The sequence below is a fragment of the Saccharomyces paradoxus genome, chromosome IV, assembly GCF_002079055.1.
Source record: "Saccharomyces paradoxus chromosome IV, complete sequence".
NCBI lineage: Eukaryota > Fungi > Ascomycota > Saccharomycetes > Saccharomycetales > Saccharomycetaceae > Saccharomyces > Saccharomyces paradoxus.
In genome coordinates, this window is record NC_047490.1 from 818,818 (window position 1) to 845,364 (window position 26,547).

General features: G+C 37.6%; 15 protein-coding genes across 15 annotated transcripts; 8 read left to right on the top strand and 7 right to left on the bottom strand.

Moving 5' to 3' along the window:
• Window positions 1–164: 164 nt before the first annotated feature.
• On the top strand, window positions 165–2,165 carry SLY1 (syntaxin-binding protein; the record flags this gene model as incomplete). The annotated part of the gene is made up of 1 exon (XM_033909537.1): window positions 165–2,165. The coding sequence occupies one exon, from the start codon at window positions 165–167 to the stop codon at window positions 2,163–2,165; it is 2,001 nt and encodes a 666-aa protein (XP_033765428.1).
• A 222-nt stretch (window positions 2,166–2,387) lies between these two features.
• RVB1 (RuvB family ATP-dependent DNA helicase pontin) lies at window positions 2,388–3,779 on the bottom strand (the record flags this gene model as incomplete). The annotated part of the gene is made up of 1 exon (XM_033909538.1): window positions 2,388–3,779. One exon carries the CDS (start codon window positions 3,777–3,779, stop codon window positions 2,388–2,390), a length of 1,392 nt encoding a protein of 463 aa, XP_033765429.1.
• Window positions 3,780–4,108: 329 nt separating this feature from the next.
• Window positions 4,109–5,236, top strand: HST4 (NAD-dependent histone deacetylase HST4; the record flags this gene model as incomplete). The annotated part of the gene is made up of 1 exon (XM_033909539.1): window positions 4,109–5,236. One exon carries the CDS (start codon window positions 4,109–4,111, stop codon window positions 5,234–5,236), a length of 1,128 nt encoding a protein of 375 aa, XP_033765430.1.
• A 121-nt stretch (window positions 5,237–5,357) lies between these two features.
• On the bottom strand, window positions 5,358–6,650 carry NUP42 (FG-nucleoporin NUP42; the record flags this gene model as incomplete). The annotated part of the gene is made up of 1 exon (XM_033909540.1): window positions 5,358–6,650. One exon carries the CDS (start codon window positions 6,648–6,650, stop codon window positions 5,358–5,360), a length of 1,293 nt encoding a protein of 430 aa, XP_033765431.1.
• Window positions 6,651–7,650: 1,000 nt separating this feature from the next.
• Window positions 7,651–9,651, bottom strand: MSS116 (ATP-dependent RNA helicase; the record flags this gene model as incomplete). The annotated part of the gene is made up of 1 exon (XM_033909541.1): window positions 7,651–9,651. One exon carries the CDS (start codon window positions 9,649–9,651, stop codon window positions 7,651–7,653), a length of 2,001 nt encoding a protein of 666 aa, XP_033765432.1.
• A 648-nt stretch (window positions 9,652–10,299) lies between these two features.
• On the top strand, window positions 10,300–11,898 carry REF2 (RNA-processing protein REF2; the record flags this gene model as incomplete). The annotated part of the gene is made up of 1 exon (XM_033909542.1): window positions 10,300–11,898. The coding sequence occupies one exon, from the start codon at window positions 10,300–10,302 to the stop codon at window positions 11,896–11,898; it is 1,599 nt and encodes a 532-aa protein (XP_033765433.1).
• Window positions 11,899–11,952: 54 nt separating this feature from the next.
• CAB5 (putative dephospho-CoA kinase) lies at window positions 11,953–12,693 on the bottom strand (the record flags this gene model as incomplete). Its single annotated transcript, XM_033909543.1, has 1 exon — window positions 11,953–12,693. One exon carries the CDS (start codon window positions 12,691–12,693, stop codon window positions 11,953–11,955), a length of 741 nt encoding a protein of 246 aa, XP_033765434.1.
• Window positions 12,694–12,921: 228 nt separating this feature from the next.
• Window positions 12,922–14,091, top strand: CBS2 (Cbs2p; the record flags this gene model as incomplete). Its single annotated transcript, XM_033909544.1, has 1 exon — window positions 12,922–14,091. One exon carries the CDS (start codon window positions 12,922–12,924, stop codon window positions 14,089–14,091), a length of 1,170 nt encoding a protein of 389 aa, XP_033765435.1.
• A 139-nt stretch (window positions 14,092–14,230) lies between these two features.
• RKM2 (protein-lysine N-methyltransferase) lies at window positions 14,231–15,670 on the bottom strand (the record flags this gene model as incomplete). Its single annotated transcript, XM_033909545.1, has 1 exon — window positions 14,231–15,670. One exon carries the CDS (start codon window positions 15,668–15,670, stop codon window positions 14,231–14,233), a length of 1,440 nt encoding a protein of 479 aa, XP_033765436.1.
• Window positions 15,671–15,971: 301 nt separating this feature from the next.
• On the bottom strand, window positions 15,972–17,879 carry VPS64 (Vps64p; the record flags this gene model as incomplete). Its single annotated transcript, XM_033909546.1, has 1 exon — window positions 15,972–17,879. The coding sequence occupies one exon, from the start codon at window positions 17,877–17,879 to the stop codon at window positions 15,972–15,974; it is 1,908 nt and encodes a 635-aa protein (XP_033765437.1).
• Window positions 17,880–18,013: 134 nt separating this feature from the next.
• Window positions 18,014–18,520, top strand: SPC19 (Spc19p; the record flags this gene model as incomplete). The annotated part of the gene is made up of 1 exon (XM_033909547.1): window positions 18,014–18,520. The coding sequence occupies one exon, from the start codon at window positions 18,014–18,016 to the stop codon at window positions 18,518–18,520; it is 507 nt and encodes a 168-aa protein (XP_033765438.1).
• Window positions 18,521–18,601: 81 nt separating this feature from the next.
• Window positions 18,602–19,657, bottom strand: RAV2 (Rav2p; the record flags this gene model as incomplete). The annotated part of the gene is made up of 1 exon (XM_033909548.1): window positions 18,602–19,657. The coding sequence occupies one exon, from the start codon at window positions 19,655–19,657 to the stop codon at window positions 18,602–18,604; it is 1,056 nt and encodes a 351-aa protein (XP_033765439.1).
• A 184-nt stretch (window positions 19,658–19,841) lies between these two features.
• COQ4 (ubiquinone biosynthesis protein COQ4) lies at window positions 19,842–20,831 on the top strand (the record flags this gene model as incomplete). The annotated part of the gene is made up of 1 exon (XM_033909549.1): window positions 19,842–20,831. One exon carries the CDS (start codon window positions 19,842–19,844, stop codon window positions 20,829–20,831), a length of 990 nt encoding a protein of 329 aa, XP_033765440.1.
• A 222-nt stretch (window positions 20,832–21,053) lies between these two features.
• MSC2 (metal cation transporter MSC2) lies at window positions 21,054–23,234 on the top strand (the record flags this gene model as incomplete). Its single annotated transcript, XM_033909550.1, has 1 exon — window positions 21,054–23,234. The coding sequence occupies one exon, from the start codon at window positions 21,054–21,056 to the stop codon at window positions 23,232–23,234; it is 2,181 nt and encodes a 726-aa protein (XP_033765441.1).
• A 568-nt stretch (window positions 23,235–23,802) lies between these two features.
• On the top strand, window positions 23,803–26,472 carry EBS1 (Ebs1p; the record flags this gene model as incomplete). The annotated part of the gene is made up of 1 exon (XM_033909551.1): window positions 23,803–26,472. The coding sequence occupies one exon, from the start codon at window positions 23,803–23,805 to the stop codon at window positions 26,470–26,472; it is 2,670 nt and encodes an 889-aa protein (XP_033765442.1).
• Window positions 26,473–26,547: the final 75 nt, after the last annotated feature.

Genomic DNA, 26,547 nt, shown 5'->3' on the forward strand with positions numbered 1-26,547 from the left:
AAAGAACACGCCGTTTCTGTTTTCGCGTTGAACACAGTAAATGCAGAAACGACAAAAAAAAACAAAAAAAAGAAGCACCGTTCTAAGCCTTTAATAACCGGAAATGACAACTTATAATAGTTATTACTATCTACCAAGTAATCTTGACCAAAAACAGGAACATCATGGCTGTGGAGGAAATTTCGTCCCGCAAGGACATCAGTCTAAGAGATATGCAAATCTCTGCCATTTTGAAAATGCTTTTTCTAAATAAGAACTCAAACAACAACGACAATATCACCACCATCACAGACGATATCTTCAACCAGCAGGAGATCATCTGGAAGGTGTTAATACTGGACATCAAGAGTACTGCTACCATATCTTCTGTTCTTAGAGTCAACGACCTGCTGAAGGCTGGTATCACCGTCCATTCCCTGATCAAACAAGATAGGTCACCCTTGCCAGATGTTCCCGCCATATATTTCGTTTCTCCCACAAAGGAAAACATTGACATTATAGTCAATGACCTGAAAAGCGACAAGTACTCTGAGTTCTATATCAATTTTACATCATCTCTGCCCAGAAACCTTTTGGAAGATTTGGCTCAACAAGTTTCCGTCACGGGTAAATCTGACAAAATCAAGCAAGTTTACGATCAATACTTGGACTTTATTGTCACTGAACCGGAGTTGTTCTCACTGGAAATCTCAAATGCGTACTTGACATTAAATGACCCAAAAACTTCAGAGGAGGAAATTACCGGCTTATGCGCCAACATCGCGGACGGCTTATTCAACACCGTGTTAACCACCAATTCCATTCCAATCATAAGAGCTGCGAAGGGTGGGCCTGCTGAAATTATTGCTGAGAAACTAGGCACAAAATTGCGCGACTTTGTCATCAATACCAATTCTTCGTCCACTTCCACCCTGCAGGGAAATGACTCTTTGGAAAGAGGAGTGTTGATCATTCTAGATAGAAACATCGATTTTGCCTCGATGTTCTCACATTCGTGGATTTATCAGTGCATGGTGTTTGATATTTTCAAACTATCAAGAAATACCGTCACTATTCCCCTGGAAAATAAAGAAAATGGAACTGACACTACTACCTCAAAGCCATTAGCAACCAAGAAATATGATATAGAGCCGAACGATTTCTTTTGGATGGAAAACTCTCATTTGCCATTCCCAGAAGCCGCAGAAAACGTTGAAGCAGCATTGAATAAATACAAGGAGGAAGCTGCAGAAATCACTAGGAAAACCGGTGTCACCGATATAACAGATTTAGATCCAAACTCAAATAACGATACAGTTCAGATTCAGGAAGTTGTAAAGAAACTGCCAGAATTGACAGCGAAGAAAAACACAATTGATACACATATGAATATTTTTGCTGCATTATTGTCACAATTGGAAAGTAAAAGTCTTGATACTTTCTTTGAGGTTGAACAAGACCCCGGTAGCACCAAAACAAGAGCTAGATTTTTGGATATTCTCAAAGATGGTAAGACAAATAATCTTGAAGACAAATTGAGATCTTTCATTGTTCTTTATCTGACATCAGCTACCGGCTTACCAAAGGATTTTGTCCAGACTGTGGAGAACTATTTTAAGGAACACGATTACGACATCAACGCTTTGAAATATGTTTATAAACTAAGGGAGTTCATGCAACTATCAAATATGTCGTTACAAAATAAATCTTTGGAAGACGGCTCCGATTCCACTTTCAAACCAAGCAACTTGACACTATCCGGTATTTATGGTTTAACCGAAGGCAAATTACAAGGAGGTGTAGGAAGCTTAATATCAGGTATTAAGAAATTACTACCTGAAAAAAAAACCATTCCGATAACAAATGTTGTTGATGCGATAATGGACCCTTTAAACAGCTCCCAAAAAAATTTGGAGACTACTGACAGTTACCTATACATTGACCCTAAAATTACAAGGGGTTCCCATACTAGGAAACCAAAAAGGCAATCTTATAATAAGTCACTGGTGTTTGTAGTTGGTGGTGGTAACTACCTAGAATATCAAAACCTCCAAGAATGGGCACATTCTCAATTGCATAATCCTAAAAAAGTCATGTACGGTAGCACAGCCATTACCACACCAGCTGAATTCTTGAATGAGATTTCTCGCCTTGGTGCAAGTAATAACAGCAACAGCGATGCATAATTGGCATCTAGCCCCAATGACGATACACTAATATATATATATATATATATATATATATATATATATATATCTGCAAGAAATAAACCTGTGTAGTAAGTAAAAGGTGAAAAAAGGAATTATGCTCAAAATAAGTGACCCATTTTGATATACTGTTTTTGATTTAATGATCTATGTTATATTTATTTATTTATTTATTGAATGTGCTTTAGACTTTCTCCACTGTTACAAATAATTCGTCGAAGTTTCTAAAATCTTCGTTGACCTCTTGGCATCCAAGAACAGCAACTTAGCTTCGTTAACGTCATTAACAACAATCTCCTTACGATTGCCTGTTTGTGCGAGGATACCACATGGTGCCAATAATTGTAAGGCGTAACGCAACGAAGTTTCCGTACCCATCGTAGCTAAGAGGTCTAATGCGCTACTTTCTATTTGCAACCTTTCCACGGTAGCTCTTCTCTCTATAATTGTGCGGATCTCATCCTTGTCATACGGTAAGGTACGAACAATTAACAACCTATCGATCAAATCAGGTGGCACACCGTGTGGTGATATCACATCTTCAGTACCACGCACTGTAGTCATGCCTCTATTAGAAGCCAATACAACAACGGGAGCGATATTAGATTCAAGTGCTTTGTTCAAATACGTGAAAATTTCAATGTCTAGCATATTAACTTCATCAATGAACAAAACACCTGGAATCAATTCTGCGACACCTTGGTCGATGTATTTAGCGACAACTTTGTTCACTTCTTGTCTTAATTTCTCGGTAATTTCAGTCTTCTTAGGCTTGAGCAACTGGCCCATCATCGATATGACATCTTGACCACCTTGTGGTCTTGCATTTGCAACATCCAAATCGTGTAGTGTAACGTCTTGTACAATTTCTTTCTTCTTGTGCACTTCACCTTTTGGCAATGGCACGTATTCCTCAGTTTCCAAATCAAACTCAGTAGCGTATGCATCAGATCTACCAACCCTTTTAACTGCGCCGGTGTTGGCCTCTATATAGATGACATCACCAATGCTAACCTTTTCCCTTTGAATGCTTTCATATATCGTTGGGTCTAACCTTAGTGTCTTGGTACCCTTGGCGGACTTGAGCCCGACGATGACATGCGAGATAGTTTTACCATATCCACCCAAAGGATTCTCTGCATCTTCGGGCGTTAATTCTGTCACTTCACCTTCATAAACTTCCTTAGTCTCTTTAATTCTTAAACCAATTGCTCTTCTAAAATTTTCCATTAGGGTTTCAGTTTTCTTAACCTCCACAGAATATAATTCACTGCCAACAAGAGGACAGAAAGGGACTTTTGGGCCTAACTCTTGTGAAATGGCAAGAGCTAATGCTGTCTTACCTGTAGAGGGACCACCAGCTAATAGGATAGCTCTACCTGACATTTTTTTGGCCTTAATTAAATCTACGATTACACCGCATGCTTCACGAGCTTCTATTTGCCCAACAAACCCTCCTTCGACTCTCTTGGCCACACCGCTTTCATCCAGACCTAAACCTTTAATATGTGTGTGTGCCGCAGTTCTCGTAACTGCACCAGAATTACTGCTGTTTACGCCAGCATTCTCCTTGATTTCACTGATAGCAACCATATCTACTCAATTACTGTATTTCTCAAAATATGTAGGCTCAGACGGTAATAAGCTTTAATATGCGTTCTAAATATGTCCATCTCTTCATTCATAACCACGATGTGTCTTTTGTTTTGCCATATTCCTTCCCTGACCAAAATTGAAAAATTTTAAAAAGATAAACTCATTACCCGCAGATCACGTGAGCAAGAAAGCAATTACGTTTCCTAAAAGGGGAAAACAGCAACTTTAGTGACATTTTAGCATATTTAGCAAGCACGGATGTGGAAAAGGTTGAGAATTACGTACTTCAGAGTAAGCACTGTATTTATAAAATTACCAAAACCATTATGCAGAGCCATAAGATGAAGCAGAAGGTTGTGTTACCGATCACTCCACCAAGTACGGTGGAGAAAAAGCCTCAAACAGGAAACCGTTGCAATGAGGGTTTGAAACCTAGAAGATTGCTACCCCAATTGAAAAGAAGTGTCAGTAACAGGAAACCTAGGCTAACATATAGGCCCGCATTAAACTCAGTGTTTGATCTGGATGCATACGTAGATTCTACGCACCTGTCCAAGTCCCAACGCCATCATATGGACCGCGATGCCGGTTTCATTAGGTATGCACTGAAGTATAGTAAGAGAATGGTTGTAGTTAGTGGGGCAGGTGTGTCTGTTGCCGCTGGTATACCAGATTTTAGATCCAGTGAAGGGATTTTCTCAACGGTGAACGGCGGCTCTGGAAAAGATTTATTTGACTATAATCGGGTATATGGTGACGAATCGATGAGTCTAAAATTTAATCAATTAATGGTGTCATTGTTCAGGTTATCCAAGAATTGTCAACCGACAAAATTCCATGAAATGCTCAACGGGTTTGCTAGGGATGGCAAGCTATTGAGACTGTACACACAGAATATTGACGGTTTAGATACACAGTTACCTCATTTGTCAACTAACGTCCCTTTGGCGAAGCCAATACCGAGTACAGTACAGTTACACGGAAGCATAAAACACATGGAATGTAATAAATGTCTAAATATCAAACCTTTTGACCCTGAAATATTCAAATGCGACGAAAGATTTGATTCTCGGACTGAAATCATACCGTCATGTCCACAATGTGAAGAATATGAAACAGTTAGAAAAATTGCAGGCTTAAGGTCGACTGGTGTGGGCAAGTTGCGTCCGAGAGTAATTTTATACAATGAGATCCACCCTGAAGGTGATTTTATCGGAGAAATTGCTAATAACGATTTGAAGAAAAGACTTGATTGTTTGATTATTGTTGGAACAAGTTTAAAGATTCCTGGGGTGAAAAATATTTGCAGGCAGTTTGCGGCCAAAGTTCATGCAAACAGGGGGATCGTGTTATACCTAAACACGAGTATGCCACCTAAAAATGTGTTGGATTCTTTGAAGTTTGTAGATTTAATTGTTCTGGGAGATTGTCAGCAAGTTACTTCATTATTATAGAAGTTCTTTGTCCTTTCGCATAAGAATGAAGATATTATCAATGCATTATTATTAGATATATATATATTTATATATGTATATTGTTAGAATTAACATTTACCAGGCTTTTGTTGTGGCTTGCCTATGCAACTAATGCAGGTGGTGGGGGTATATCAGGGACAAGGCCTAGTTCAAACTTGTTTGCTTTGAATATTTTCAGTGTTTCTTCTGCGAGATCAGCCAACTCTAGAATACCGTCTTTTTCAGAAGATAACCCTTGAACGAATCTAATCTTTCCAGCTGCTGTATTAACATTCACTGGTTGCTGTCCAAACCCGAAAGAGGTTGCATTACCACTATTCTTCAAACTTATGTTTGGATCTGTGTTTGGCGCTGTTTGCCCGAACGGGGAACTACTTTGCGATACCTTGCTGGCATCTTTCTGTGGTGCAATTCCAAATGAAAACCCTTTATTGCCAAAAGAAGATTGAAAATTGCCATTTGTATTTGTGTTGAAGTTAGGCGCAGAACTGAAGGTACCTCCAACACCTCCAGTAAAAGGTGATTGATTAGCCGAGAATTGATTATTCGTTGTTCCAAATGGACTTCTCTCATTGTTATTGTTGTTATTAACTTTGGAGGTTGTAAAACCGAACGGTGAAGAACCAGCGGCGGCTCCGCTCTGTAGATTACCAAAAGGTGATTTGTTATTGCTATTAGCGCCAAATGAGCCAAATGGGGATGTTCCTGTTCCGCTGTTTGTACTTGTATTTTGAATAGCACCAAATGGTGACTGGGTATTACCAGTTGTGCCGAAAGTAGGTTTGCCAAATGCTGACGATGTAGAAGGTGCATTTTGTGATGTGTTTTGTTGTAGTGAACCAAAAGGAGAGTTTGTCGTCAAGGACTTGTTTGAGGTAGCGCCAAAAGGGGTGTTATTACTATTATTCACAGAATTGGAAGAGGTGGAAGTCTTGTTCGCTCCAAATCCTGCTTGACCAAATGCAGAGCCCATTGAACTAGGAGTTTTACCAAAAGGATTACCTGCCGCCGCTGTAGTACCAAAACCTGCTGACCCAAATGATGGTGCTCCAAATGCAGATGAAGTAGATGGCGTATTATTATTGACAGGAGCGCTAGGACCAAATGCAGGTGGTCCAAATGCCGGTGGTTTGGCCGCATTATTGGTGTTGCCAAAAGCGCTAATTGACGCATCGCCAGTATTGCTTGTATTGCTACCAAATTGGGGCATTCCAAATGCAGAAGTAGTGGTGCCTCCCGTCATTGTGTTTGTTGCTCCAAAACTAGGTCTTCCAAATGCACTACTTCCCATGCTATTGTTATTAGTACCATTAGTAGTAAAAGGATTGACGCCACTTGTATTAGAAAGATTAGGCTTTACACCCGATGTGAATGGATTAGCGAAAGCTGACATTGTAGTTGACTCGTTCTTCCGGTTCAAGTCTAATGACAACTTGATGAACTTTTACGTTGAAACACAGCGTTATAGTACTTTAACACTGTGCGCTCATCTATTGATTCGCTATTTTTTTGCAAATACCTTGCACCCTCAATCGGCTCGTCTCTTGACATACATAATCAATATATCGCTAGCTGTCAGAGTGCTAAAGCTGGTACTCTTGCAGGAATTGAGCGACGGTGTTGTTATTTTGGGTCTTGTAGTCTCAGTTTCTTGCCCCTCTCTCATCAGCATTCTTATTTTGAAGCTACTTTACCGTACAGAGGATACTGAGGTTGTAAGATGAGCTGATTGCCGTAGCAGAATTCGTACCAGACATAATTCCCCTCCTGGTCACAGCAAAATTAACATTCAGTGTACTGTAAAGCATTATTTTATTTATATTTAAAAAAAATAATATGTCATTTATTATTGGTAGTTTACTATCAAATGGCTTTTATTTATATTTTATTCCACAAAGTGCTAATTTCATCAAGATTTTTAATCAAAAATTTGAGATTGTCAAAGTCCTTTAGTCCTGAACTGTCCTAAAGGATAATTTTATTATTAATGAGTACAGTTGTTCTTATAAACGTGCATAATTTGTACCGGTTGCTAAACCCACGATCGTTTGGCTGGAAATATTTGAAAGGAAGTCATTCTTTCCATTTATTCTCACCGTTTTAGAGCTGATTCTCTCTTTGCGAGAAGAGAAAGCGGAAGTGAGAAGAGGAAGAACCGATTGTGTGCAACATTGGCGAATGAATGAATGAACGATACCAGGATCCCCGTATAATCATTGTTAATCAGAGAAGAGGAGAAGAAGAAAAAAATTTCTATTTGATATTTATATACTAGGTATTTACACGTGAAAGTATTGAAAAACTAAGAGAGTGTCTAAAATATAGGTGTCTTTGTGGAAGAATCGCTATTTAGAATACAAACCCACATCTCTTGTTCCTCCTGTTTTAACTTTCTAATATCTGTTGTCATTTCTACTAGAGTAATTGTTTTTATCATTGTTACGAGAGAATGAGCGCCTGTTGTTATTGCTGCGTCTAAATGGTTCATCATCGTAATCTCTTCTTTTGTTCCTATTATTATAACTCTTGTTGCCTCTGAAAGAAGTTTCTGAATCTGCACCATTGTAATCATGGGAACTCTCATTTGCATCTCTATTACCGCTATAATCTCTAATTTCGAACATTGTCTTACCAATTGGACTACGGCTCAAGCCTAATTTATCTAAAAATCTTCTAGATACAGGGATCTTTAATTGGGGATCGTTTAACAATACACCATAAGTAGAAGCAATTTCAGGCAGTATATGCCTTTCAGAAAACCTGTATTCTTTGATACAAGATCTGTAGGATGAGATTAAACTTATCACAACATCAGATATGTCTTCTGGTTCATCGGTTACCGCTCCCAAAACTTCAGATTTTATTTCTTCACTTGGCTCGTATTTTTCTTGTTTGGCAATGATTATGTTTTTGGCATCTTCCAATTCTCTGACAAACGGTAATTCATCCTTACAAATGAATAGCACGGAGGAGCCTTCCTTCCCACTTCTGGCAGTTCTACCAATTCTATGGATATAATTAGCCAACTCGGATGGAACACCAATTTGCAAAACTTCGTGGACATTTGGAAAATCCATACCACGGGCACCCACATCTGTGCAAACCAAAATACCAGATTCATCTTTCTTAAATCTCTTAACTAAACTCGTTCTTCTATTTTGAGTAATTTTACCATGAAATTCCAGAATTGGTAGATCCTTCTTGAACTCATTTTGTAAAATATTACACAAAAAGGACGTGAATTTGACAGTTGGTGCAAAAATAATGGCTTTGTAATTAGAGTCTCTTTCCTTTATTTGTTTTTTTATATGCTCCACAGCAGCAAATATACTATTGGCAAATTTTTCAGAAATTACAACGGATTGATCAATTCTTTCATGAGCTTCAGGTTCATTCTTGTCTACTGTGTCCAAAAAGAGACATTCCTTTTTATTCATGATATTGTTTGCCAATTTTTGCACTTTGTCATCCAGAGTGGCAGAGAACAACAAAGTCTTGATGTTATCGGCTGATTTGGAGTTCTTTTCATTTAATATACCAGAAATAGTTTCCAAATCATCTCTAAAACCAATTTCTAGCAATCTATCAGCTTCATCTAATACTTTATAATCCACAAACCTGAAAAACTTATTCGAGTACTTTTCTAAGACATCAATCAATCTTCCTGGAGTGGCGATTACAATGTTTGGTCTCAACTTATTCATTTTATTCATAGCTGCTCTGAAATCAGTACCACCAACTAAAGAGACGCAAGTGTACTTTTTCAAGCCATAATTCATATCGTGGATTTTTTTCACCTCGGCTTCGATTTGCAAGGCCAAATCTCTTGTTGGTGCAACAATGACAGCCTTTACCATATACTGAGAATCGAACTTCGTATTTATCAAATGCTGGAAAATTGGAATCAAGAATGCAAATGTCTTACCTGTACCGGTTTTAGCTCTTGCGATAACATCGTGGTCTTCACTGGACAAGATTGGTTTTATAGTCTTTTGCTGTACAGGAGTTAAACCGGGGAACTCCATCCTAGTAATAGCTTTGTGTATTTCTTTATCAAGAACACCTTCTTCCAGTAAAGAATCCAGCGTTACTTCTTTAGTATTTTCTTCTTTTGGCACGTGAATTAACTTAGAAAAAGTGGTTTTATCGAAATGTACTTCATCCTCGTCTTCCCTAGACCTAGTTCTTGGGCGCGAATTGAAGCGGGAGTTTCTGGACCTATTATTGTTGTCGTTCCTCTGATACCTACCAAAATTCTTTTGATCTCTGTTCCCATCATTATATAACCTTGTTGAAACTGCCCGATTAATACGTTTGCAATTCGTGAGCAGTACTGCTAAATTTCTGCTTACAAGAAGAGGTGTGCGACCCTTTATCAATATGGAAGTCAACATTTACCAGCCTAACGTCCAACTCTAGTGCTCTTTTGCCACTCTACAATATTATAGTGACCATCAATACTTCCTTCCTTTTATAGGAAAATTTTATTCTTCCTTAATGTCACTACAGACGGATACCGGAGCAGATGATGATTGAAACATTCCAAAAGTAATGGTATTTTGGGTTGTTAATTTGCTTTATCGAAATAAGTAATGTCATACTATTACTCCAGTCTGCTTGCTAATATCACAACTGCTTACGAAATTCATATATAAGTTATTGATGATAAATTACTCTATATCACAATACACGATACGCCGGTGCCAGCATTTTTCGTCAGTTTTTCTCAAGGCGGTATAAAAAATCGATGATATTCGATTGAGGTACTTGTTAACAAGCATGTAACGTTACACGCAGAACAAAACAAGCATAACTCTTTTGTACTGTATTGTACTCTACTGCTCTGTATCACGTCGGCACACCAAAGATTTCTTTTGGCAAGTCTATTATATACATTATATATACTTTTATCAAGACATCGTGTGAGTAAGTGAGGTCAAAGCTCAATAACCTACAAGCAAAGGCAAAAGAAAATCGAAAAGACCAAGAAACGAAAAAAAAAACCGATACGTTAAGTAAAGACACTCTGGAAGAATCGAACAATGTCAGCTCCTGTTCCTCAATTAGTAAATATTTCTCATGCCTTGCAAGCTTCCACTATCCAGCAAATTCGTTTGGATATGGTAGATTTTAATAAAGATTGCAAATTATCTTCCATTCAACTGGCAAGAATTGACAAGTACATCGATTCTTTGCAAGCGGCTTTGAACCAGTTTACTAATGATAACTTGCACATAGAACGGAAGGACAAGAACGTGACTGCAGCAGATGTACAACTGTATTCCGGCTTAAAATCAATGTATCTAGATTATTTGAACCAGTTAATTAAGCTAAAACATGACAAACAACACCATTCTACACCACCCATCGCTAACGATGTCTCGCTGGACTTTTTCGTCAATCAATTGCCCAAGTTTTCTCCCGAGGAAAGGAAAAATTACATTGATAATTTAATTCTAAATAAAAACAGTCATAACCGTTTGTCTAAAATGGATGGTCTGGTAGATGCGGTCATTAATTTATGCGTCTTGGATACTTCTGTCGCTGAAAATGTACGATCTTATATGAAATTATTAGATACATTGGGCTTCCAAAAGGGTTCGAATAGCACTGGTACAAAGGTCAACCTCAAAAAGAAATTAACTAGTTCGAAAGCAAAGACGAAAGATTCAGAAAAAGAAAAAGAAAAGGATAAGTCTAAAGTTAAGACGAAAACTAAACTAAAGCCTTCTCCTCTGCTCAATAACGATGACAATAATTCTTTGTCATTGCCTTCTGCATCTACTTCTTCGATGAAGAAATTGAAATCGGGGTTATTCAATAAAAATGAGGTTAAGCCCTCTACAGAATCCTCAACTGCTTCTTCCAAGAAGAAACTATCATTTTCTAAATACCTGAATAAAGATGACGCAGATACTGCCAAGCTCGGGATTAAACGACCATTAGATGTGGATTTTAAAGTCGACCCCGAAGTGCCCATGACAGCTTCTAATATTGCATCATCGTCGACGTCAGCATCGTCAACCACAACAATAGCGACTCCTGCTTCTTCAGAAGAGCCCTTAAAGAAGAAAACCAAAAAATCCGTGCGAGACTCTAACATACAATCAATTTTGAGAAACGGTAAACCAAAAAAGACACGCATAAGTAACATCAAATTTTTGGATGATTCCCAGCTAATAAAAGTTTACGGTGACGACCTACCGAACCAAGGGTTAAAAGTTTCTCCTACTCAATTGAAAAAAATTCTAAAACCGTTCAAAGAAGGGGAACCAAAGGAAGTTATATTGTTCGAGGATATGTCAATCAAACTAAAACCTCTTGACTTGAAATTCCTGAAGAACACAAACAGTGATGACTACATGGATATATCCGAGACTAAAGGTGGTCCAATACATTGTGAAACGAGGACCCCGTTAATCTATAGAAAAAATTTCAATCATTTCAACCCGGACTTGAATAAAAGACCGCCAAGAGAACCGATAGAATTCGATATGAATGGAAATACAAATTCAAATCCCACTATAGCGAAGGCTTTCGGTAAAAATAGTCTATTACTAAGGAAAGATAGAGGGGGTTTGCCATACAAGCATGTGCCCATAGTAAAAAGAAATAAATATCCTCCAAGACCAGTTCACTAAGCCATAAAATGCTGATACATAAATATGTAGTATATACACATTTATATAATGTAATTATAAAGTATCTACCTGTACCGCTGAAGGCTTTTTCTTTTGAAGTTTTTTCATCAGTAATCTGGACATAATGATGCTACTTGCACTTACAACGCCGAAAGGTGGAAAATACTCCAAAGCAGTTCTTAATTTACTTGGTCGGATTTTTTTTATAATACTTTCAATTTGTTCGTATAAGTCAACCAATGTACTGTTATTTTGGAGGATATAATCCGATCTTGCCATTCTTTCTTCAGCGCTCATTTGACTATTTAGCCTGTTTTTCGCATCTTCTTTACTAAGTTCAGGATTTCTTGTCATTAATCTTTCTAGTTGCAATTCTTTGGTACAAATTACGCTTACAGTAACTCCACATATTGAATCTAGGTTACCTTCGAATAAAAGTGGTACATCCAATACACACATTCTATATCCTTTCAAGTAGTAATAACCAATTTCCTTGAACATTGCATACCTAATTGCAGGATGCGTTATTCCGTTCAAAGTTTGCAAATCCTCTTTATGACTAAAAACCCACATTCCTAGGGCCCCACGATTTAAGTTCCCATCCTCTAATAATAAATTGGGTATTTTGTCCCTGAAGTATAACACAATTTGATCATAAGCATTCTGGCCTGGTTCGACCACTTGTCTGGCAATCTTATCTGCATCAACAATAGGCAGTTTGTATTTGTCTCTCAGTCTTCTCGACACCGTGCTTTTACCACTAGCAATTCCACCCGTCAACCCTACTACCAACATATTTCAAAATTGTGGTTATCTGGCGATTCCCATTGAGCTTTTCAAACTGACTGTTATTATTGTACCATTTATTCTCCCATTCGAGGTAAAACAAGGGTAAGAACAAAAAAAAAAAAAAAGAAAGAAAAAAAGAAAAAAAGGTTTGTATAGATGTAAATCGATCTAATGCATCCAAAGCATAACTCCGCCTATACAATTAACCAAGGATTTAACATCCACAATACGATAATGTCAAGCTCAATACCTAGGGTTTACTCTCTAGGGAACTCTGCCATGACGTACCTACTAGCACTCAGGATTGCACAACTCCCGAGTCAGCCAAAGGTTCCGTCGATTGTTCTTCTTTTGAACGACCAGAAAAAATTGAACAGGTTCCTCAATAATGATTCCAAAATTGTTGTTAAATCAAGGAATAATAATAAAGAAATCTACCATAGACAGTTCATGGCATCATGTGTTCCGCCCATCCTAAGCAATGGTGAAGTTGCACCAATTGAAAATCTAATTGTTTCAGATACTTCTTCCAAATTTATCACTACTCAACTTTCTAAATATAATAAATCTTTAAAACCCGAGACCAACATTTTATTTTTGAATCCAAGTTTAAACCTACTGGAATATTTGCATAGATATCATTGGAGCTCTGATCAAACACGGCCGCACTTGTTTATGGGCTTCACATCACCAGTTGACGTTGGAACTATACATCAAGAATTTCAGTTGTCCCTTAAAATGAAAGGAAGGATACAATTTCATATTGCGAAGATTGATGGTTTTCCTCCATTGAGTAGTGCTGGTGGAAATGCGAGTCTTTCTCTGATGAGTGACGGTCAAAAAAATGAAAAGGAGAGCAATACTTTTTATAAATTGTTTAGAGAAATGTCCAAACTACGATCTGGAATCGGTTCTGATTTAGTCAGTTTTGATTTGTATATTGATCGTTTTCATGATTTGTATTTTGCACAAATGGAAAAATTGATATTAGAGAGTTGTACCGAGCCATTATTGGCAGTGTATGATTGCGTATATAAAAAGGAACTATTAAAGATTCCTGGGGCGCAAGATTTAATAAGAAAGTTGATTAATGAGCAACTGTCAATTATTGGTCGATCCTACCCATCATTAAACACTAACCCAAACTATTCTGTCATTTTTGATAAGGAGAGAATATTTAATTTGGTGATAAGAGATCTAAAAGTTAATGGGCATAAGCGCGCTAAGCTGGCTCAATCTTTAAATCAATTGAATCAAACTAACATTAATGAACTTAACGGATTTTTTTCTACTCTTGGTAAGTACAAAAGATGTAGTTGCAAGTGGAATGATATGCTACTGACTTTAATAAGAGGGAAACAGTCGATTACTAAGCAAAGGGCATTAGATTATCATTATCTGTGAAGAAACTTCATGTATATACAAAAATAGACATTCATAAACTTTTATATATGAATGGTCGCCGCGCACCCATATTTAGCAACAGCAGCATGGGCGCTGGCATATTCCTAATTTAGAGGTATTGCTTGTAGTTTACAATGATCTATGATTGCAGGTCTTGTAAGTGTCGTGTAAGTATTTTTATATACCCCTCGTATACGGTAATTATGTTGTGCAAGCAGAAGTTATCCTTAGCGTTACATGCTTCTTCTGTTAACTGGCTGAGTGTCTCCCTGTATTTTACGGTTAAAGAGACTAATAACTTTTTTAAAATTGGAGAGATTTTTGGCTCGAAGTAATCTTCTGATATGTAGCCCTCAATGAATTTTCGGACCTTCCTTTCATCTCTTGTGACATAATAGTTCAACGCTACTAATATCCTGTAACTGATATCATTCTCGTTTACAGTGTAATCTCCCCAATAATCGTGTTCTAATAAAAATGTTTTTACCTCCTTTTTATCGTCGTCTATTAGTTCAATAATTTCGTTAGATATGTCTAAGTAGTTCCATTTGTTTCCGCTTACCACAAATCCATACTCGTTCAATAAAAAATCATTTGAGTGTGCGCCATAATTTAAAAAGAGCTCCTCGTTAATGTTTTTATAAAAGTATTCACCGCATCTAATGCTAAATTGCCCAATTCCTATAATCTTTTCTCCTTCTGACCTCAACTGAACACTTAACTGAGGATAGCAGTGCAAGTCTACCTCGCAAATGTGGTTCATGAAATCAACGTAAGGTACCAAAGTGAAATTGCTCGAGGGGTCCTCTATTTTCAACGGAATCTCAGCATAGAGACATCTTGAGTTTATAACAAAATAAACGTGTAGAAAAAGGGAGAATAATTCATCACTAGTAAATTTATCAGAATTTTTTGTACAACTTAAAGAGCCGCAAGTCTTATTCCATTTCAAAACTACCTCTGAAATGGTTTTCCAATCTTCTCTGACAAGGTCACTAATTCTCGCCATAAGGTTTCGTGAGGTGGTAGGTAGATATTCGATTAGTGAACGGTACCGTGAATTGGGCTCACAGCACCAAATGGCTGGTATGGATCGCAGCTCTTCCATGGAGGGCCATATATCAAAGAATGGCTTCCAATCTGAGTGGATTTCATTGTGAGTCCATTTTGGTAATAGAAAATTTTCGACCAATACGTAAAATGATATTAATTGAAATGAGGATAAACTTAACAAAAACTCTTTCGATAATTGAGAATATAACCCATATCTTGGATCGGTCGGCCCTTTATTTTCCGCTTCCATGATATTCTCCTCATTATCCATCAGCTTTCTATCGATTGTGATACCAGGAATATCAAGCCCTTTGTTGAATTTTGAGATATGATAGAGGATGGTATGAAAGTTTAGTTGCTTTGAGCTCGGTACTGATACAATGATATCATTTTTTTTTATCGAACCGTGACTGAGGACGATCCCTCTACCCGACTCTGGTGATTCAGAGACGCTTATGTTTGGTGCAATATAAAATTTATCTGATTTCTTTAGCCATGTTAGCAATGCATTGACCTTTCCATCCATTCGGAATTTACTTTCTATAATTTTTTGTAGATAGCTACTGGAAAATCTTTATCCTCGACAGTCTTGAGCATTTACGTGAGTGAGAGACAACACATCTAGCCTTAGCTGAAGTTTCCGAATTTTTGATTTTTTTATAATCGAGAAATAGTAAGAAAAAAAATCATTCAGATCGGAATTGCAAAACAACATTCAAATTATATGGAATATGTCTTATTTATAATATATAGTTTGCATTATTTCTACAGGACATGCCCTGTTTTGTTTTGGTAGATTATGCTTGTAGTATTTTTCTTCGTTTGAGTTACTGCGGCAATTGCTTAACAGCTGTCGCAACTAAACCAAATGAAATGGCAACTATCCCGAAGAGTATTCCTTTACCAACCCTCGGTTTCTTGCCTTCAACAACTCCTAATTCTTCGGTGCTTACTAATGTATCCTCACTATCCTTTTCTTTTTCCCCTGAACCATCTTGTTTCTCCCTAGCAATATTGTCATTGTTAATACTATTGTTTGAATTGCTTTGTGTTAAAGCTGAATTTTTCCCCCTCTCTTCTTCTATTTGAAAGTTTAGATCTCTCAATTCACTTTCAAGTCCCTGCAGCGTTTCATAATTTTGTTTTTCCTTCGAGCTACATGCAGATTTTATTTTATTATTTTGTTGCTTAATTTCTTTCAACTGATCTTCCGATTCTTTGAGTAGTGCATCATTATTTTCCGATAGAGTTTTTTGTAAAGCTGTGCTCAGTTTCAGTAAATGCTTCTCATTCATATCAATCATGTGTTTGTTGATGAAATCAAGGTTTACTGTGTAGTTTTGCATAAAATTTTGCATGGAATGTAATTTTTGCAATTCTTGTCTTTCTAAGGACAGTTCAGTAGTTAGTGTTTTTATCATATTTATCAAATTTATGCTTGTGCCTGCAGAATTGTTGATAAAAATTCCACTGAGAACCTCAGTTTCTGGACCTAAAATATCATCATCTAATTCTAAGTTATTAACATCTCCAAACATGGCAGCCTCAAAAGCTGCCCTTTGAGCCGTTGTTGCAGATGTTACGCCAACTTCGGTATAATTATCACTCAAATGAGATCGTATCGGGATGTGTTGAGTATGATGTCCTCTGTCTAATTTCATTTCATTTATATTGGTTGAGTTTCCATTATTCTTATTAGTAAATTCTTGTTTTTTCGTCACCAAATTCGTGGGATCAGACACAGTATTCATTAAGGGAATTACTGAAATCTCTTCTACGTATGCGCTGATTTTCCTATGTTCAAATTTTGAGTCAATGTCAGTTCCCAAGTCCACAGTATCACCAACTTTTAATTCTACATCATTTTGATCTATCTTAACCCCATTAACAAATGTCCCATTACTGGACTTCAGATCGCGAATATATATCTTTCCAGTTGTAGGGTCACAACTTAGACAAGCGTGATTTCTAGAAAGAACTCTTGAATCAAAATTCCCATTATCTGGTCTAACTTGCTGCGAAAACAAATCTCTCTTCGATGCTGAATTATTCTTGTTTATGCTATTGGTAACCGGTCGACCTAACTTAAGTCCATCGGGTTTGAATGGTACAACAAGAAACTTTGTCTCAAACGTTGCATTTAACGATTTAAGTATGATTATATGCGTATGCTTCTTGCGGGATGATCCTGTTCTGAATAATGTCTCAGTTGACCCATTTTGGAATTTTGATAATTCGTCTAATGCTGGTGGAGATACTGCTTCTTTAGGATTTGTTACTTGTTCAGCCGATACTGGATCTATGGAATTGTTACTTTGATTTTGACTTTGATTTCCAAATGGAGAGCAAGTTTTATTGACTAATATTGGGGATAATTGTTGCTGTTGTGAAGCCTGATGGACTGAAGGCGGAGGTGAAGCGGTAGGCAACGAATCTAAATCTGTTGGTATGGTGTATTGATCTATGTCGGCATTTGAGCGGGATCCACTGCTTCTCGAGTTTGATCTAGCTCTCCCCATAGGCCTCTTAGGCGGTGACGTTTCCGGGGTCTTTGTCATTCCTGGAGAATTTGATTGATCCCTAACATAGGGAGAATGTTGCAATTGCGGAGGGGGCCTTCTTCTTTTTTCTAATTCTGCCATGCTAATAATTTTACACTTGTCTTCTTTTCTTCTAATTTCCAGTTGGTGAGACTGGTGACTATCCGTGGGGTCCGGATTGCGATTTACTTTCATTATATATTCATAATTAGCGATTATAAAGTTTGTTTTCACAGGGCGTAGTAGCTAGCAACAATGAAAATTAATAATAAACAGAACATTATATACACTTATATCCGTAGACGAATTGAAGGATAAGCGGAATAATCATGACAGATGCTCTAGAACAGAGTGTCCTCGCGTTAGAAAGAACAGTTTCAGTATTGCAAGATTCTGTCGAGTCTTTAAAACGTTCAAATAAACCAAGTACGAACCTTGCATCGACGATGCTACAAACTAAAAGGGTTTTTCGTTTAGTTCCTGAATATGACGTTGAAAGATCAAAATTAGACTTGATTGAAGAGGTAGAACCGTTGGTAAGGACTCTGGGCGATAAATTACGTAAATCTATGGGTAGAATGCAAAGGGAACTTGATACATTGCAGCAGACTTATGAATTGAACGATTTAAGGTTAAAGAAGAATATTAGTATGGATGGGGACGGTGTTCTGGATAGTTCAGACGTGGGTCGCGAATACGAAAACAGAGATGCAGATGTGAGCACAGATGTGGTTATGATGGCTTCTTCTACTAATGAGGAATTGGAAGAGTTGAAGAAATTAAAGGAAAAGAAGAAGCAACTGGAGGATAAGTTGGAAATACTTAAACAGAAATAGAAAGAAGCTTATTTTGTAAAGTATCCATGAATCTTTATGTATCTTGTATTATAAATCATTGTTAATGACATTGCTGGTAGATTACTTATTTGTACTTAACTGTTTGCTAGCTATCAAATTGGCTTGATGGTTTGCCATCGCAGCTTTGAGACTGTTCAATTTGGCGCTTATACTGATCAGAGTTGGGTCGCTCGTAGATACTATTAACTTTTCACATTCCATGACTACCCTATTATCAAAAGTGACGCCTCTTCTTAATAATTCTTGGGCTTCGGGAAGTGTTATGGCTTCACTTTGGAAAGAAGAAATTATGTGATTTAGTAGCGTGGAATCCTGGACTTGTATGCCGTTCTCTGAGAGGATTTTAGACAAAGTTTTGTGTCTTTCATTTGTTACTTGATTTCTTATCTCGTCACAAAATGACTTGCCGGTTTTACTATCAATCTCGCACCAAGGTTTCTTAGTCACTTTGATAAGATTCCTTAGTTCTATACAGAGCTCATTCTTGCAAAGCGTAAGTTCGAGGCCTAAGATATGAGCTGTGGATTCGCAGACTGAATAGCAGTCTTGAAACATTTCCTTCATAGCAAAGTTGTTATCTTCTGGAAACACCAAATCCCTAGGAGGGTTTTGTAAAAGTATCAAAGAATGGTTTAACAGTTCCATGGCCACACCAAATTTTGATACGAATTCGCTGACATCTGTAGCCAGTTGAAGTTGATTCAATATTTCCAGAATGTTTTTCAAGTGAGTCATTATCTTACTGAATTGAATAAGCAAGAAATTCAGTCCAGTATTCATTCGGAAGATTACTTGCTTACCCCTTTGGAATTGTGGGAATCTGACAACAATGTGAAAGTCAATAATATATTGACCTTGCCTTGTGATAACACCCTTTACCGTCGGGGAGTCATTTTGTTTGCTACTTTCGTTCGGAATACCATTAGATACGGGCATCTTGAATATTTGGTCACTCTCTAGCATTTCCAGGCATTTAGAAAAATTGTCAATGATATTGGGCAATTGTGGTTTGACAATTTCTTCGATGAGCCAGGAGCATTCTTCTACGGCGTCTTTAAGTCCATCGTACTTGTCTGCTGCACCGAACCTATCATTTGGAAACAATTCAACACTCATGTTGCTTTTTGAGAACTTTTACTGTGTACTTCATTGTATATTGCAATTTTGTTAATCAATCAACCCCGGAATTGCTTCATTTACTATATATATATCCCATATAACTTTTGAGAGAAAAACAGCTGCGGCCAGTGGAAAAGAAGGGGAGCAAAGCAATCAGCTGCAAAAGAACAAGTGAAAGAATATGCTGAGACTATCTGTGCTAAGGTCAACAGCTACATTTTCGGTGAAATGTCATCGTCGTGGGCTAATCATCCCTGCAGCGGCAATGTACACCTTGGGTTCATTAATATTTGGCAAGGAAGCAAGGTTGGCGGACGCCATGGAACGTGGTGAGCTACATAACAAGAACGTTGACTACGCGAAAGAGGCTGAAGAACGTACCGAGTTGCGTATTAGGGCTCTGGCTAATACTAGGCCAATGGGGCCTCAGTACGAAGGCCATGTTCCCCTCTATCGGTACGAGAAATTGTTATTGTTTGCAATTTCCGGTTGGAATTCATTTTTCCATCCTGAGGATGGTTATAATATTGTCCAACTTGGTGAGGCAACTGCATTGCCTGTCTTCTTGGAGAATTTGAAACAAACAATGCTAAGCGATTCCTCTGGGAGACGTATTCTAAAGGAACAACCCAATATTACAACTGATATTTTGCATATGGATAAACTTGCTAAACTGCCACATAACACTTTTGGGTACGTATATTACCAATGGTTGAAACGTGAAAACGTTTCTCCAGACACCAGAGCACCTGTCAAATTTATCGACGATCCTATGCATGCATATATCTTCAAAAGGTATAGACAATGCCATGACTTCTATCACGCCATAACCAACATGCCTATTATCATCGAGGGTGAGATTACCATAAAGGCCCTTGAAGGTGCCAACTTGGGCGTCCCCATGGCTATTCTCGGTGGCATCCTTGCACCTTTGCGTTTGAAAAAGGTGCAAAGAAAAAGATTATATGATATATATCTCCCTTGGGCTGTCAGAACAGGTTTAAGTTGCAAGCCATTAATCAATGTGTACTGGGAGGAAATGCTGGAGAAAGACGTTGCTACCTTGAGAAAAGACCTGCAAATAACACTCCCTCCTGATCTAAGGACAGTGAGGAAGGAGCGTGCAGCTCTTAAGAGAGAAATTGACGCAAAATACAGCTTACATGATTGAGCAACGATTTCAGCGTGAACCAGTAGAACAACGTCCACATCTCGCTTATGTAGTTAGATATTATTATTTAACTAGCTCTTGTATGATACTACGAAGGATACTCGTTCAAGGCGATCTGCGATGTGCCATCTTTTAAGAAAAGTAAGGTGGTTGATATTATTGACATTAAAGGTTACGGATAGATGCAGGTGGTGCTCTATTGGGCCCGTATCAAGCTGAATAATGGACCTACAAGAACTACTGGCAAAAGTGCCGTTGTTGCTATCGTATCCGACTATCATTCTATCCAGTAATCTGATCGTACCTTCCCATAATGACCTCATATCAAGAGCAACTACAACATCAGCAGCAGAGTACGCCGGTCAAAGTCCAGCACTTTTCAGCACAGATCATGTCATCAGATTAGTGTTCCTCCCAATGTTCGTAGCTTCTTCTTTTAACCTGTTTGCGCACTATTTTAACTTCGTCAACTACTTCAGCCGAAGGAAGTATTATGTTCTATTTACTGCAGTCTTTCTCATATCGATATTAACTGCGATTTTCCACCCAATTCAGTCAACATGCATCACTCTATTGATAATCAAGCTCCTGACTACTGCTGGTGAGTCTTCGTCCACAATTGCTATCAATTTCAAGATCATTTTGAAAACGTTTGTTCCCTTCATTACTATGACATTAGTTATGTTGCGCTGTGATCCCTCATTTGACATTGACGCGGGGGATATGAACAAAATCTTTGCGTCTTTGACAGCATATGCTGTCTTAATATTAGCGCTAAGGTATGCATCGCCGATGCTATTATCAACGTTATCAAGTAGTATAGATGTTGTTTACAAAGACACTGGCATCGCACAAGATTCGATAAGTAGAAACAAGAAATTTCCTCTAATGCTCGTATTACCGTTTATTTCGTTTGCCCTTTTGTACCTAATGACCATCTTTAACAATACTTACAATATCCAATTATTGATGGTGTTTGTGTTTTTTGGATGTTTATCCATCTTCTTTTTGTCTTTAAAAGATTTGTTCACAGAGGATGGAAATCAAAAAAAGAGAGGTCAAGAGGATGAGCATTGTCGTATGTTTGAGACAAAGTACATGATTTCCCATTTTTGGCTGACAAGGTTTACCATTTTGATGACAGGTATAATGGCCATTGTAGTGCATTTTTTATCCTTTAATGAAATTACTTCTTCCATTAAAACAGATTTGCTAAGTTTGCTTTTCGTCATAATCGCGGAATATGGTTCCACTTTCTCTAGCATACATCCTGATTCGCATTCCCATAATCATGCACATCATCATTCCCATTTAACCAACTCATTGCCTCTTGAAAATGAAAGTATATTCAGGCAAATGGCTCTGAATAAGGATACCAGGTCAATTTTTTCATTCTTATTATTGAATACCGCTTTCATGTTTGTACAACTTTTATATTCTTTCCGTTCCAAATCGTTGGGCTTATTGTCTGATTCGCTACATATGGCCTTAGACTGTACATCTTTATTGTTAGGTCTAATTGCTGGTATATTGACTAAGAAACCAGCAAGTGATAAATTCCCTTTTGGTCTAAACTATCTCGGTACCTTGGCAGGCTTCACTAATGGTGTTCTGTTACTGGGCATAGTATGCGGTATCTTTGTCGAGGCAATTGAAAGAATTTTTAATCCCATTCATCTGCACGCAACAAATGAGTTGTTGGTTGTTGCTACGTTAGGTTTGTTGGTTAACCTTGTTGGTTTATTTGCTTTTGACCATGGTGCTCATGATCATGGTGGCACGGATAACGAGAATATGAAGGGGATTTTCTTACATATATTGGCCGATACTTTAGGTTCTGTTGGCGTTGTTATTTCAACATTATTAATCAAGTTAACACACTGGCCGATTTTCGATCCAATTGCCTCTTTATTGATTGGCTCCCTGATCTTACTTAGTGCTCTGCCCTTGTTGAAATCTACTTCCGCAAACATTCTACTAAGATTGGACGACAAGAAGCATAACCTAGTGAAGAGTGCACTAAACCAAATTTCAACGACGCCAGGAATCACGGGTTATACAACCCCTAGGTTTTGGCCGACGGAGTCAGGAAGTTCTGGGCATTCTCATTCTCATGGACACACGCATTCTCATTTAGAGGATCACGACCATGGGCATCATCATGATCAGACAAACGATTCAGAAGAACCCCCGAGCTTGGTGGGGTATATTCATGTACAGTATGTAGATGGCGAGAATTCGACAATTATCAAGAAAAGAGTGGAAAAAATATTCGAAAATGTGTCGATTAAAGCATGGGTACAAGTTGAGCCTCAAAATTCCTCCTGTTGGTGTCGGGCTACTTCTATGAATACGGTTTCAACTAACCCGAATTCTCTACCACTACAACCCATAGCGAGTTGACGATTTTCGTCCTGCATACCTTTAGACTATTTTTAAATAAGAATTTCATATACGTAGAACAATATTTCAAGAAGGTTTCTAGTAGAATTGACAGATCCATCGTAAATACCGGGCGGCTGCTTGTGCCGATCACATTTTACGGTAAATAGCATCATGGAAGAAAAAAATACTTCTAACGAACGAAAAGATGTCATCCAAATTGACCTCAAAATTAACGAAAAGGTTGATAAAGTAGTTAGCATTCAATCGGTATCGTCATTTGGAACTTAAGGGGGAATCCTCTACATTTTGTATTTTTTCCTTTCCATATATTTTGGATGTTTTTTTTCCTATGAAAAGTATCTTCAGAAATCTTATATGTAAAGAGATCATTCAATTCAATACGTCATCAAATAAAGATTAATAAACAAGAATTTAACAAAGTCACTTAATATTAAAACAGAAGGCTTTAAGGAACTTGAAAATTCGCATCATTTCCCAATCCAACACGTACGTCATCAGGCGTTTATATATTCAAAGAAAATATCTCACTTTCATTGTACTGTCGTACAGTTGATATTTCACTTAAATGGAACTACCGGATACTCAAACAGAAGACCTTCCTACCGCTTTAAATGGTATAAAATGTCAATTAAACAGCATATTAAAGTCAAATCAATTATTTCAAGATTATGCACTACTAAACGGGTTCTTGGCATTTGTTCATTCCAAATTGAATGCAGTAGTCCTTTCATCCATAGAATCACGATATGTTTTACATGTTTCTGGAGGTTCATCTGCAACTGATCTTGTCTCCTTTGATCAGAGCAATATCTCTTCAATTTTAGATTTTTCTTGGGAAAGCGTTCACTATCCAATATTCAAATGGTTCCAGATGTGGAGGAATTACATTCTTTTTGAGAAGGAGAACAAAAAACAACAGACCAAATTTATTGACTTTAGAAAGATGAATTCGAAGATGTTAAAATTTTTCAAAACGGTGCAAAACTTTTATTTTAATATCATCAACACGGTCTACAAAAGATATGATATATCTGTACTTTTACCGAAAAGGATTATTCAAGACTTAAAGTTAAGTGATATCGAAGGACCTGCCATTGGTGCAGACAATTATGCGGTTAAGACATTCAATAGCGGCAGCCCATTTGCACATCTCGTCCTGACACTTTTCCACCGATGCCTGTTATTTTTAGGAACTGCGTATCGCTATAAAAGTCTCCTTGAAGAGGTTTCCAACAAATACAGCATACCTAATTTTAAAAAATCTCTCGATTTCTTTCACTTAGCTTCTTTGATGTTGCCAAGTGCTGGTGAGACGTATTCGCAAGCGGGAACGGTGTTCCTTCAAACTGGAAATTTGGGGACTGCAGTGTTCAATTTTGTCAAAGGTATGATGACGAAGATGCCAAGTCCTGTATCAATCAAAAACTTTGGGGCACTGATGGTGGACAATAAAAGTTCATTAAATCGTAGCCTGCATACAACTATTATGAACACCTACTTACAAGAATCTAAAGGACCGAGAACACCTGCTAAAGAAATACTAGAGTTTTATTTCCTGGGCCTCTTTGGGTCTGTTTGGTCTCCTAGCAGTTGGAGGGACGATACGAAACCTAACCAATTAAATAACGGTATTAAGTTACGGCATTTAGAGAACGTACTTTACGAGACAATGTCAGCAAGATATCTGAAGAATATTCAGGTCATCTTTTACAATTTGATCATTACAATTGGTGGGTTCCATCTATTATTGAAAAGGCGTTTCGATGTAGGTGCAAAAACCCTGAAGGATTTACGTAGTAATGAGTTGGATTATTTGAATTTTGCGTTTAAATTCATTGGTCATATTTTAAATTATATCGTAAAGGAATCATGGAGCGAAAATCCTGACGTTCCAGAAATTCTAGGTATGGCAAGAATTATCAATTGCTGGATAAAAGCAAATCCTATGGTTCTTCAATATTCTCAAAGTAATCTAGAGTTTGTTAATGCCATGGCATACTTGATAAACGATATCATGAAAAAAAAACCAAGTCCGTCTTTTACTATAACAGGATATATTCCTAAAAGGACTTATTGGTTTGAAGAAGACTTGATGGTGAAAGGTTTGTCATTCGTTAACTTTCAACTATCTGATTTTGATGATTATGAAAAAATTTTCGAAATGGACCATAGTTTCGACAGGTTAATTGGTGATCCTCCATTATGTGATAAGCTATCGGTATCATCAGAAATGCTGTTGAGATTGCAGGCTGTTGTAAATTTGGGTTCACAATTATTGATGGAGAATAAGTGTGGAGTGGAATGGTCAGATAATAAATCACGTTATATCTTTAATAAGAAAATCGGATTTAAAGAGACCGTTAAGACTAATATGAAGGCACCGAAACAATCTAATGAAAAGGTCAGGTTACAGAGAAAAAGCAAAGCTTCGACTATTAATGGCTCAATCTCTATGGCGGATTTAGAGAGACAAATGAGAAGTACCTCTTTGGATTCTTCTTCCCCAACTATGGGTTATAGTGGCTCCTCTGTACCTATGGCGCCGGATACGTTCAATGTTAAACCTAGCGGTATAATAACAGGAAACAAAATAAATGTAGAACTGTTTGAAACTGAAGTGGTTGGTCAAAAAGTCGATGACACTACTACGAATATATCCCCTGATTACAGTAGTGCAGCAATCTCTTCTTCAAATTCCGCTGGTGGATCATCTTTCGATTTGAGCAACATCCTATCTTCGATGCAAAACAGCCACTTGGAAAAATCATTTGCCAGAACCATGCAAGGAGTGAATGAACAAATGCCAGCGAATGATATTTGTCATCAAGCCCAAAGCCCAATGCAAGGTGGCGTGTATTCACCACAACAACCTTCATCGATGTCTTCACTGAAATCCGCGTATCAAAAATCCACAGTGCCTTCACCTACCTCGATGGTATCCTATCCTTACAATTTTTTAAACCAGCAGAAGCAAGGGGTCATTCCCCCTTTTAATGCACAAGATTTACAATGGCAGAATGAAGTGTACGCGTTGAAATCAAGAAATTATGCGAATCCAGCGTGGGGAAGTGACCAGCACCAGGCATCTGTTCCACCACCAGCATATACGCAAGCGCAAATGCAAATGTTTCAGCAACCTATGCAGCAAGAAGTGGGGAAATATATGCAATTTTCTTTTGACGCGCAAAATAATACTGATAGTATAAAGGGAAACAGTCAAACCAGTATGTTTTAGTATTGTTTCTTTCCTATCATAGCTTTTTTTAGTTTCAAAACTAAACGGTTGGGTAGCGAAAGTTGTTTTATCAAA